This window comes from Pelophylax lessonae (genome assembly GCF_965119305.1).
Source record: "Pelophylax lessonae genome assembly, chromosome: 5".
In the NCBI taxonomy this organism is placed as follows: domain Eukaryota; kingdom Metazoa; phylum Chordata; class Amphibia; order Anura; family Ranidae; genus Pelophylax; species Pelophylax lessonae.
This window is the reverse complement of record NC_138772.1, coordinates 508,224,512-508,236,232: the sequence shown is the minus strand read 5'-3', so window position 1 is coordinate 508,236,232 and position 11,721 is coordinate 508,224,512. Positions and strand designations below refer to the sequence as shown.

Below are 11,721 nucleotides of genomic sequence, written 5' to 3'. Positions count from 1 at the left end.
CCAAACTGGTGACCCCATAAATCCAGGGACCTCTTGAATCCGGAGACCCTTCCAAACTGGTGACCCCATAAATCTGGAGACCCCATTCATCCAGAGACCCTTTCAAACTGGTGACCCCATAAATCCAGGGACCCCTTGAATCCGGAGACCCTTTCAAACTGGTGACCCCATAAATCCAGGGACCCCTTGAATCCGGAGACCCTTTCAAACTGGTGACCCCATAAATCCAAAGACCCCTTGAATCCGGAGACCCTTACAAACTGGTGACCCTTAAATCCAGAGATCTTACAAAACCCGGAGATCCTTTAAGCCAGAGATCTTACGAAACCGGAGTTCCTTCCATATTGGAGACCATTTGGATTCCCTTTAAGCCGGAACAGTTGGAGTCCCTTTTTAAGAAGAAGACCCTTCAAACCGGGGAACCTTTAGGCGGCGCCGCTGGCCGTTGTCCCCCATCCCCACCCCTTAAAAACAAAGATCAGCTGTACCAAGGAGATGAAGGACCGAAGAGGGGAACGTTAAAGAAGTCGCCCACATGCTCTGGATCACGCCGCGGCTGGGGGAAAGGCATCCGCGGAAGGTGGGAGAAGAGAGTTTGACATCTTTCCGCTCAGGAAGATGGCGGAGTGGAGCTGAGGGCGCGGACCGGCAACGTTTGGGGGCTTTTGCTTTCGTCTCCGACCACCCCGAGCCCGACCGGACACATGCAGGCCAAAAAACGCTACTTCACCCTGCTGTCGGCCGGCACCTGCGTCGTCCTGCTCTTCTACCTCGGCGGGTTGCAGTTTAGGGCGTCCAGGAGCCAGAAGAAAAGGGACGACCACCACCACCACCGGAGGAATGGCCTTCAGAAGGGCGCCGACTACCACCCGTGGCCGCGTTTCCCGGACCCCTTGCTGCCCTTTATCCAGTGGGATCAGGCGGAGGGCGAGGATTCCAACGGCCAGGGCTCGCCCCGGCAGAAGCGGGACGCCAACTCCAGCGTCTACAAGGGCAAGAAGTGCCGCATGGAGTCCTGCTTCGACTTCTCGCTGTGCCGGCGGAACGGCTTCAAGGTGTACACCTACCCTCAGCAGAAGGGGGACAAGATCTCCGAGAGCTACCAAAACATCTTGTCGGCCATCGAGGGCTCCAGGTACTACACCTCGGACCCCAGCCAGGCTTGCCTGTTCGTCCTGAGCCTGGACACCTTGGACCGGGACCAGCTGTCCCCGCAGTACGTCCACAACCTCCGCTCCAAGGTCCAGAACTTGCACCTGTGGAACAACGGTAGAAACCATTTAATTTTTAATTTATACTCTGGGACCTGGCCGGACTACACCGAAGACGTGGGCTTCGACATCGGCCAGGCCATGCTGGCCAAGGCCAGCATCAGCACGGACAACTTCCGCCCCAACTTTGACGTTTCCATCCCGTTATTTTCTAAGGATCATCCCAGGACAGGGGGGGAACGGGGGTTTCTGCGATTTAACACTATCCCTCCAATTCGGAAGTACATGTTGGTCTTCAAAGGGAAAAGATACTTGACGGGGATAGGGTCAGACACCAGGAATGCCTTATATCATGTTCATAATGGGGAGGATGTGGTACTCTTGACTACTTGCAAGCATGGAAAAGACTGGCAGAAGCACAAAGACTCACGTTGTGATAAAGATAACGCGGAATATGAGAAGTAAGTGGCGTCTGCCTGTTGTACACTGTCCTCTCCCTCCCTCCCTTTCTTCTTCTTCTCCGGTACAGATGCTGTTAACAGCTGTCAGGTCCTGGTATGGCGTGAGCTTTTTCTGCTGGCTTTACCAAAGACCTGCATCGATTTCCACATGTGTATACGTTTCCATTGATTTCGTGATTTGACACTGCAGGGTGCTTGCCATTTTTTTTTTTTTTTTTTTGAAGTGTATGTTGATACGGGCTCTCGTCTCCAGAAGGAATGCTTGTTTCCAGGCACAGAGCTTGACCTTTGCACTTTCCTATATAGAGTGTCTTCCAGCTAGAGGAAGGTCGGGTTTTGTCCCATTAGCTATATACTGTTAGGATTCATAATGCCCATTTGGCTTTGGAGACTTCTAGGATATCCTTTTAATGTTTATTTTTGCTTTCACATGTCTAGGTCTAAATCCTGATGTTATTGGTGGTCAATGACCAACCCTTGGTTCTCTATAGGGAATTCTGTACGCTATATGTTCAGTTTGCTTGGGTTTGGGTATATAATAGTTTCACGACATGCTGTCATGTGTTGACGGTGATATTGTTACGTTAATTTAATTTCCGACTTAGACGTTAAGCCAACAAGATCACTGTTTTTGGTGAGTTTTTTGTTGGTGCTATGATGGTCAAAGGCCAACCCTTAGTTCTCCATTGGGAAATTTGTACACTATATGATCGGTGTTGAGTTTGCTTGATTTAGGGTATAACCCTTAGTTCTCCATAGGGAAATTTGTACGCTATATGATCGGTGTTGTTGAGTTTGCTTGATTTTGGGTATATAATAGTTTCACGACATGCTGTCATGTATTGACGGTGATATTGTTGCATTAATTAAATTTCCGACTTAGATGTTAACCCAACAAGATCACTATTTTTGGTGAGTTTTGTTGGTGCTATGATGGTCAAAGGCCAACCCTTAGTTCTCCATTGGGAAATTTGTACACTATATGATCGGTGTTGTTGAGTTTGCTTGATTTTGGGTGTATAATAGTTTCATGACTTGCCATATAGTGTTGGTGGTGATCTTGTTGGGTTATTTTTAATTTTTCTTGCACGTTAACCCAAGAAGATCCCATTTTTTTTGGTGAGTTCTTTTTATTTTATTAATTGGTGCTATAGTTCTCCATAGGGAAATTTGTACACTATATGTTCGGTATTGTTGAGTTTGCTTGATTTTGGGTATATAATAGTTTCATGACATGCTGTCATGTGTTGACGGTGATATTGTTACGTTAATTTCCGACTTAGACGTTAAGCCAACAAGATCACTGTTTTTGGTTGGTTTTGTTGGTGCTATGATGGTCAAAGGCCAACCCTTAGTTCTCCATAGGGAAATTTGTACACTATATTTTCGGTATTGTTGAGTTTGCTTGATTTTGGGTCTATAATAGTTTCATGACTTGCCATATAGTGTTGGTGGTGATCTTGTTGGGTTAATTACATTTTTCTTGCATGTTAACCCAAGAAGATCCCCTTTTTTGGTGAGTTTTATTGTATTAATTGGTGCTATGACGGTCAATGACCAACCCTTAGTTCTCTATAGGGAATTCTGTACTCTGTATATTCAATATAGCTGGGTTTGCTTGCATTTGGGTTTATAATAGATTAATGATTTGACAGTGATCTTGTTGGGTCAATCCATTTCTGTCTTGCACGTTAAACCTAAGATCACTGTTTTTGGTTGAGTTTTGTAGGTGCTACGATGGTCAGGCCAGCCCTTAGTTCTGTATAGGGAATTCTATACACTTTTTATGTTCAGAATTGTCGGATTTACTTGACTTTGGGTATAAAATAGTTTAATGACTTGACAGTAATTTTGTTGGGTCAATCCATTTCTCTCTTGCATGTTAAACCTAAGATCACTGTTTTCTGAGTTTTGTAGGTGCTATGATGGTCAAAGACCAGCCCTTAGTTCTGTATAGGGGATTCTGTACACTATATGTTCAGAATTGACTTTGGTTATATAATAGTTTCATGACATGCCATCTTGTGTTGATGGTGAGCTTCTTGGGTTAATTTCATTTCTGCCTTAGACGTTAACCCAACATGATCACCATTTTTGGTGGGTTTTATTTTAGTAGTTGGTGCTATGATGGTCAAAGATGAAATCTTAGCTCTCTATAGGGATTCTGTACATTGTGTTCGGGTTTTTTTCCGACTTGCTTGATTTTTGGGTTTATAACATCGTTTTAATGGCAGTGTGGATTGCTTGGTAAAGATTGAGTCTCGTGTTGACAGTGATCTCGTAGGGTTAAATTCATTTATGATGCCTGTTTTGTTGATGGTCAAAAACCAAGCCTTCGTTTTCTGTGGGGAATTCTGTACACGGATGTTCAGTCTTGCTGGCTTTGCTCGTTTTTGGGGTATATAACTTCATACATAAATGGTAGTGTAGATTTTATTTGCAGAGATTCTGTTGCCGAATAACTTGTTGGGTACTTTTATTTTCTGAAGCCTTTTTTTTTTATTTATTTTTTTTGTCACTGATGCTGTGGTGGTCAGTGACGAATCTCTACTTCATTATAGAGATTTCTGTACAGTTGTGTGTCCAGGCCTTGTTGTAATATTTGTATTTTGTATATTTTTACTATCGGTACTGGCCAAAAAAAAAAATGGCAACAAAGTTACTTGTAGTATAGCTGACACTTATTTGTAATGATTAAGTAATGTACAGTATTCCATAGAAGCTGAAAAGGATATTTTGAGTACTTTAGTGAATGCTGATCAGTGCTCAGGGAACATTTCTATTGTAAATCCTGTCGTCATTTTTCCATATAGACACTAGAACCTCAAAGTTGATTGGGGCACCTCTAAGGATTACCATACACGTTGCAATCTAAACATGCAGTCTCTGAGTCTGTACAATTCAACTTTTAGATCTACCCAAACCAAAATTATGAGAACCCTTCTAAAGTATCCAACCAGAACGGGCCTTGCTGTACATATTTGTTGGTAGTTGTAAAGAAGATTGTACAATCAGAATATAACGTGTGGTGAGTTTCAGTATCATTATGTGTAGTCTTGAAACGTGGAGGTTTCAAAAATTTACATACGGATGCATCTTTAGAGGCATCTCCATGTCCTTTTTTTTAATTTTTAGTTTCTGTATGAATACGAGTAATCAGTGTGTAAAATCTTGAAATGTGATTTTTTTTTTTTTTTTTCCAATATAGACTCTAGTAACACAAAAAAGAGACCGGGCTCCCTAAAGAGTATCAGAATGTGAACTTTTGAAACATGCATGTATGTGTGCCAAGCCTTGAGACCTCCTTCCATGTATGTGTGCCAAGCCCTTCCATGTATGTGTGCCAAGCCTTGAGACCTCCCATGTATGTGTGCCAAGCCTTGACCTTCTTCCATGTATGTGTGCCAAGCCTTGACCTCCTTCCATGTATGTGTGCCAAGCCCTTCCATGTATGTGTGCCAAGCCCTTCCATGTATGTGTGCCAAGCCTTGAGACCGCCTTCCATGTATGTGTGCCAAGCCTTGAGACCGCCTTCCATGTATGTGTGCCAAGCCTTGACACCTCCTTCCATGTATGTGTGCCAAGCCTTGAGACCTCCTTCCATGTATGTGTGCCAAGCCTTGACCTTCTTCCATGTATGTGTGCCAAGCCTTGACCTCCCATGTATGTGTGCCAAGCCTTGACCTCCCATGTATGTGTGCCAAGCCCTTCCATGTATGTGTGCCAAGCCCTTCCATGTATGTGTGCCAAGCCCTTCCATGTATGTGTGCCAAGCCTTGGGACCGCCTTCCATGTATGTGTGCCAAGCTTTGAGACCTCCTTCCATGTATGTGTGCCAAGCCCTTTGCCAAGCTTTGAGACCTCCTTCCATGTATGTGTGCCAAGCCCTTCCATGTATGTGTGCCAAGCCCTTCCATGTATGTGTGCCAAGCCCTTCCATGTATGTGTGCCAAGCCCTTCCATGTATGTGTGCCAAGCCCTTCCATGTATGTGTGCCAAGCCTTGACCTCCTTCCATGTATGTGTGCCAAGCCCTTCCATGTATGTGTGCCAAGCCTTGAGACCGCCTTCCATGTATGTGTGCTAAGCCTTGACACCTCCTTCCATGTATGTGTGCCAAGCTTTGAGACCTCCTTCCATGTGTGTGTGCCAAGCCTTGAGACCTCCTTCCATGTGTGTGTGCCAAGCCTTGAGACCTCCTTCCATGTGTGTGTGCCAAGCTTTGAGACCTCCTTCCATGTGTGTGTGCCAAGCTTTGAGACCTCCTCCTTCCATGTATGTGTGCCAAGCCTTGAGACCTCATTTCCATGTTTCAAGACTTGACTTATCGATAGTCTTAAAGGCGCCCAGTCTCTTTTGTCCGGTTTCTTCAGGCCCTTGACTGAGATTGTGTGATGAACTGACTGACTGAATCAGCATGCCCCCAGGGGTCCTTTTTATTTTGTGGATATTTTTCTCTACAAAGTTAAGGTAAACTTCATCCAATTTAAGACTGGAGCAGCCTGAAGGATGCTAGTGCCCAGACACTACAGGTCATAGCATACTACCAACAACGATATGTTATCAGGGTATGCTGAGATCTGCAGTGCATTAAATCCTAGAGTAGCATAGATTTTCTTCTCTGGGAATGCAGCATTCATAGCACCACAGTGTCACTTGTTTATCTTTTGGGTATTGATATCCCCGTCCCTGGAAAAAAGGTCATTGTGACATCTGCATGTCAGAATGTCTGCAATTTTTTTTTTTTTTTTTAAACTTGCCATTTACAAAAATACCTACTTGAGGGATCCATTCCAGTGCAGTGCCAAGTCCTAAATAAAAGCCTGTGACAATGCCACTAAAGGTTCCTGTCCTCTGTTCATGTTTGCATATGTTACTGTTAATGCAAATGGAAAATCAACTGCACTTACAAATGTAGCGGCACTTGTCGTGTGCTGACTGTATGGATCTATATTTTAGTCTGGGAGGATATCGACTTCATCATCGGGCAATTTACTGCATATTCAGTTATCATAAAAATTCTCTATGCAAACCTCAAGGTCTGTAATCTTCTTTAATTGATCAAGCACATTAGTTGTTCTGATAATGCAGACATTAGATGTAAATAAAACCTTCCTTCTGGAAGCCGGCTGAGGCAATCGTGAGTTTCCTGTAATGCTGTGAATGAGCCGAGGGAGGGGGGGGGGCGGCTGCTTGTTGTCGACAGTCGGCTCTGCCTGGTGCTTGGGATGCTCAGACACCTGTGTAGAGTGGAGCAATATTCTGGATATTGCCATGCAGTAAATGCATACCGTTGTATAGAAGGCTGCCAAATCTTTGATGTTTTCCTGCCGGATTTAACTTTCAAGTGGAGGAAAAAGACCTTTGGCATGGTTTTATAGTTGTGCTGTTTACATATTTAGGAGGAGGCTACTACTATGCTGTTTTGATCTTTTTATTGCTATAAAGTTGTAAAGCTGGTGGATCAAAATCTTTTTCAATTCAAGCTTTGCATGGTATAAAGCGAAACCTGTATGATTGCCAAAGTCACAGCCATGTTAATCAGCTTAAGCGCCCATTCAGACTGGTGCGACACGACTTGCTGGGGCGACCTGTGAAGTCACGGTGCACAGTGTGCACCGCGACCTCGGCGCGACTTGCAGGGACTTCATATAATTTGAAGTCAATGCAAGTCGCCTCCAGGTCGCCCCAAAGTAGTACAGGACCCTTTTGCTAAGTCGGAGCGACTTGTGTCGCTCCTATTAGAACGGGTCCTGTACTATTCAATGGCGAGCGACCGACCGCGACTTGTCAGGCGACCAAGTCGCCTGACAAGTCGCGCTAGTGTGAATGGACCCTAAAGCAGCCATTCTCAACCAGGGATCCGTGGAGGCCTAGGGTTCCTCTAACGATTGCTAAGGGGTTCCTTGAGCTGTGGTTGGCCTCCCGTTTGGTGGCACCTGCATAGTTCCAGGGCCAATGCCACTGGGCAGTCAGCAGCATGACTAGGGATGCACCGATCCGATTTTTGGACCCGATACGATACCTGGCGTTGTGAAATCGCCGATACCGGAACCGATCCGGAGCTACACACCAAGCATGCGGCTGCAGTACAGAGCAAAGCCGCTGCTTCATGTGTACGGCTCCTCCATTCACAGGTGGAGTGCATCTGATATCACTCCGCCTGTGAGCCGGGACTATACAGGAAGTAGCGGCTCCCATCCCATACTACTACTACACCAAGTAAGGGATGGCTGAGCCGTTACCAAGCAAAAACCGGATCAGCCAGTGGATCGGTCAATGTTACCGATCCCCCAATCCATCTAAAATCGCCATATCGGCACCGATATCCGATCCGAATATCGGATCGGTGCATCCCTAAGCATGACTACAGTGATCTTTGTGCTATCTATGAGAGGGGCTTTCTTCACACTGACCACCGATATATAAGGGGCATTGGTGGTCACTGACCCCTCATGAAGTGATTTTTAACAGGGGTTCCCCATGACCTGAAAATGATTTCAAGTGTTCCTTTTTAATGTAAAAAGGTTTAAGAAACCCTCGCTTTAAGTATTTCAGCTTTCTGAGTCAGCTTCTCCTTCGGTCCTGGTGACTGCATGGAAAGTAATGGAAAATTCCAAATTTTTGACTTGTCACTAGAATAGCTATAGGGGGGCCTTCTAGTAGTGGCTGCTGTCTAGGTAGAGAACTTATTTCACTTTGGAGAGATCTTCTCATTTCTTGTTAGCAGGAAGGCAAATCTCTCCAATGGGACACAGATTACAAAAATGAACCCCCCCCCCCCATACTTTTTTATTTTATTTTTTAATGGGTTTTCCACCAAAAAACATACTTGTGCTCTGTGAATCAAGCGTTCTTTAGTGATCCCCTGCTGTTCTGCCACCCACCAGGTCCTGCACAACCATCTTCTTCTCTGATGTTATTTGGAGCCTGTTCCATATTCTTGCAATCTTCTTTTCGAAGTAACATCAGAGAAGAAGATGGTGGTGCGGGACCTGGGGTGCCACTGTGCATCATGGGGATGGTTGCAGTAACTGAAGAGATGGCGATGCCCCATAGTGCATGTGCTGTAGAGCACACTGAGGTCTTCTGGGCTATTTGACGTGGGAATCTCAGACTGTGGGCAGTTAATTATATCCATAGACATGGGCCATAGACGGAGTGAAGAAATTCACTCAATTCCCCCTGTACCACAATGTTGACAGGAATCCCTACCGCTTGGCCTCTGTGTTCCACTGACGGAGGGGGGAGGTTAAGCCATCCCTGCTGGGAGGAGGCCGTGATATTCGCTAGCAATAATCGCATGTAAAATGCAACAGGCTACTGAACTTGCTGAGATTCAAACAGTCTATGAATGGGCTTACCTAGGCAAGAATCCAGGAAGTGTGGGGAGGGTTCCCCCCCAAAAAAAGGTGTGTAAAATGTATATATCTGATTGTTATGCTGGCTGGAAATGGGAAAAATTTTGAACGAAAATTCTTGGGAAAAAGTTTTGTTTGCTTCTCTAATCATTAGTGGGTCAAATCTGCATTCATTCTTTTGCCCACAGTGAGGAGAAAATATGTAGGAGCAGTTTAGAAACGTTTTCTCAAATGAGGTTTTCATTCAGTAAAGTCCATTCATTTGAAAACCAAAAAAAAAGCAACCAAAATCTTTTGAATAAATGTTCTGAGAATTTTCATACAAATTTTCCTAGGACTTTCCTAAAAATTGTCATCTGAAATTGTATCCATCTATGCCCAGCTAATGGCGCTTTTCCACTGCATGGAACCCAACGGTTCGGCTCGCTTTTGTGCTTTTCCACTGCTGGTACCGCATAGTACGGTGTAGGTTCGGTTCGGTACGGTACGGCGGCGCTTTTCCACTGCATGGAACCGAACGGTACGGCTCTCAAAAACAGTACCACCTCGATTGTGGTTCCAAGAGGTAACATATCCCACAATCCTTTGCATGCAGTCACTACAAGCCACTGATTGGTCAGAGAATCCCACCCACCCCGTTGTTATCCCACCCACTTAACTTTAGTACTACTTTAGTGGAAAAGCAAACCATACCGTACCGAACCGTTCCAACACCGTACCATGCGGTACCAGCAGTGGAAAAGCAAACCGGGCCGAGTAGAGCCGAGCCGGTACTTGCAGTGAAAAAGTGCCATTAGATAGGATAGAGGTAGGAGTGGAATGATGGAAAGTGGGTAGGAAGGGTAAAGGTCCGCTTTAAGCTGTCAGCACATACAGTTTCATCCAAAATCTTTTCCCCCAGCACTGGCCGGAGTCTTGTAAACTCGACTCCTATTTGAATAAGCGTGAGCACTTCCCACCCTCAACATGCACATGTCTGGGCTTGCCAATAGGTTTCTCAGGTCCCAGGGCATTGCATTGTGGAATGGGATGGCTAATCTTCATTGCCTGGAAGTGAAGAAAATTGTGATGGGGAACAAGAAGCCTTTGCTGATGGATAGATAAGAAAAAATAATTATTTTTCCTAATAACTAGCTCTCTTAAAGCAGTGTTAGTCATTAAAGTGGGGTACACACTAGTAGAAAATCTGCCGAAAATTCCCATCCAAGGTAAAATTGTACGATTTTCGGCTAGTGTGTAAACAACTTTCAGTAGCCGATGCCGACATTTTCAACGAAAAAAAAAACGGAGGGACAAATACCAAAATTTTTATCGTCCGTCCCCAGACGACCAATTTTCGTTTAATGTGTATGCAGTAAGTCCGCAAAAAATCGGATATGAAAGACCACGCATGATCTGAAGTTGCTGACGACCCGTAAAGTCTAGGAACAAATGTCCCAAAAAAAAAAAAAAATCGGACGAGAAATTTCATGAACATTATGCACTGTCAACTAAAAACGGTTATGACCGCTGAGCATGAGAGGGAAAAATCGGAGGATATTTAGTCTGATTTTCGTCAAGTATGTACGAGTCTTAACACAAACTGTAGCTGCTGAGTCTTAATAAACACACACTCCCTGTCCCACGATGCGGCCGCCAAAGCCTCAGGTCTCTCCCTCTCCTCTACCCGCGCCCGCATCACAAGTGTGGGCACCTGGCTGTGACAGCATGCGGCTTCACAACCAGGTGCGCATGCGTGAGTCGCTCTGCGCCTCCTCAATGGCCGGGCAATATTCTTTGATCTGTGAGGTGTCCCTGTAGATTGTGGGGGGAGGATAAGGATAGCTTCCGCTCGAGTCGCCTAGGCGGCCTGAGCAGAAGTGGGAGCTGGGTACCTGTCAAAACTAGGTATCCAAATGTGGCATGTAAGGGGGAAAGGAGTCCTTAAAGCGGAACTTCCACTTTTGGGTGCAACCCAGCTTTAATTTTATGCCTAGTGGTAAGCATGCGAGGATTGCTTTGGCTGGTTTTATGCTTATGCATTGACTTGCAATAGGTGTCGGGCACATGCATTGGGGGCCTCCATTCACACGCAAAGTAACGTTGCTTCTGAATTTCAATGCACCACTCTATATACATATAAAAATGCATGCGCTGTGTTGTGGGGTGGGTCAGGTATGGTTTTTTTGTGCCGCTCGCCGCTGATTCATAGTTAATGGTGGGGGTAAGTACTAGGATGCACACTGATTTAAACGAGTTGAGTATTTCCATTGGTGGTCACTTTAAGCCCTTATCTGATGCCACCTTACTGATCTGCCTCCTTGAGATCAAGCAGCCTGGATAGAGTTGTACTATGGCAGCAAATGTAAGCAGCTCCTATATGAACATCTGGAATGTCCCCACTCTCGATGGGCATTTAGCGCTCCAGCCAAATGCATTGCAGCCCATTTTAAGGCAGTTTACCTTGTTGCTGTAGGTTACTGAATTTTACGTCTTCCGTTCCTCTTTCCACTCTTATATTGTTTGCTCCACTATGCATCTTGTGAATGGCTTTGCTTCTGTTGATGTCAAGTCTTGCCCATCCTGCTGTCGTATCCCACAATCTGAGCATTGAAGCGTACAGTGGCTTCAGTGCTGAGATTGGGGCATTTGCTATTAAATACGTTGTAGTCTTCATTTGGTGAAAGCGCTGCCCTGTGGCTGAATGTGT

General features: G+C 45.1%; 1 protein-coding gene across 1 annotated transcript in view; it reads left to right on the top strand.

Moving 5' to 3' along the window:
- The first annotated feature begins 456 nt into the window (after nucleotides 1–456).
- Nucleotides 457–11,721, top strand: part of EXT1 (exostosin glycosyltransferase 1) — a 470,442-nt gene continuing 459,177 nt past the window's right edge. Inside the window, exon 1 of the mRNA XM_082257566.1 lies at nucleotides 457–1,672. Coding sequence (XP_082113692.1) covers nucleotides 705–1,672 — 968 coding nt within the window. The 5' untranslated portion in view covers nucleotides 457–704. The remainder of the gene's footprint in view (nucleotides 1,673–11,721) is intronic.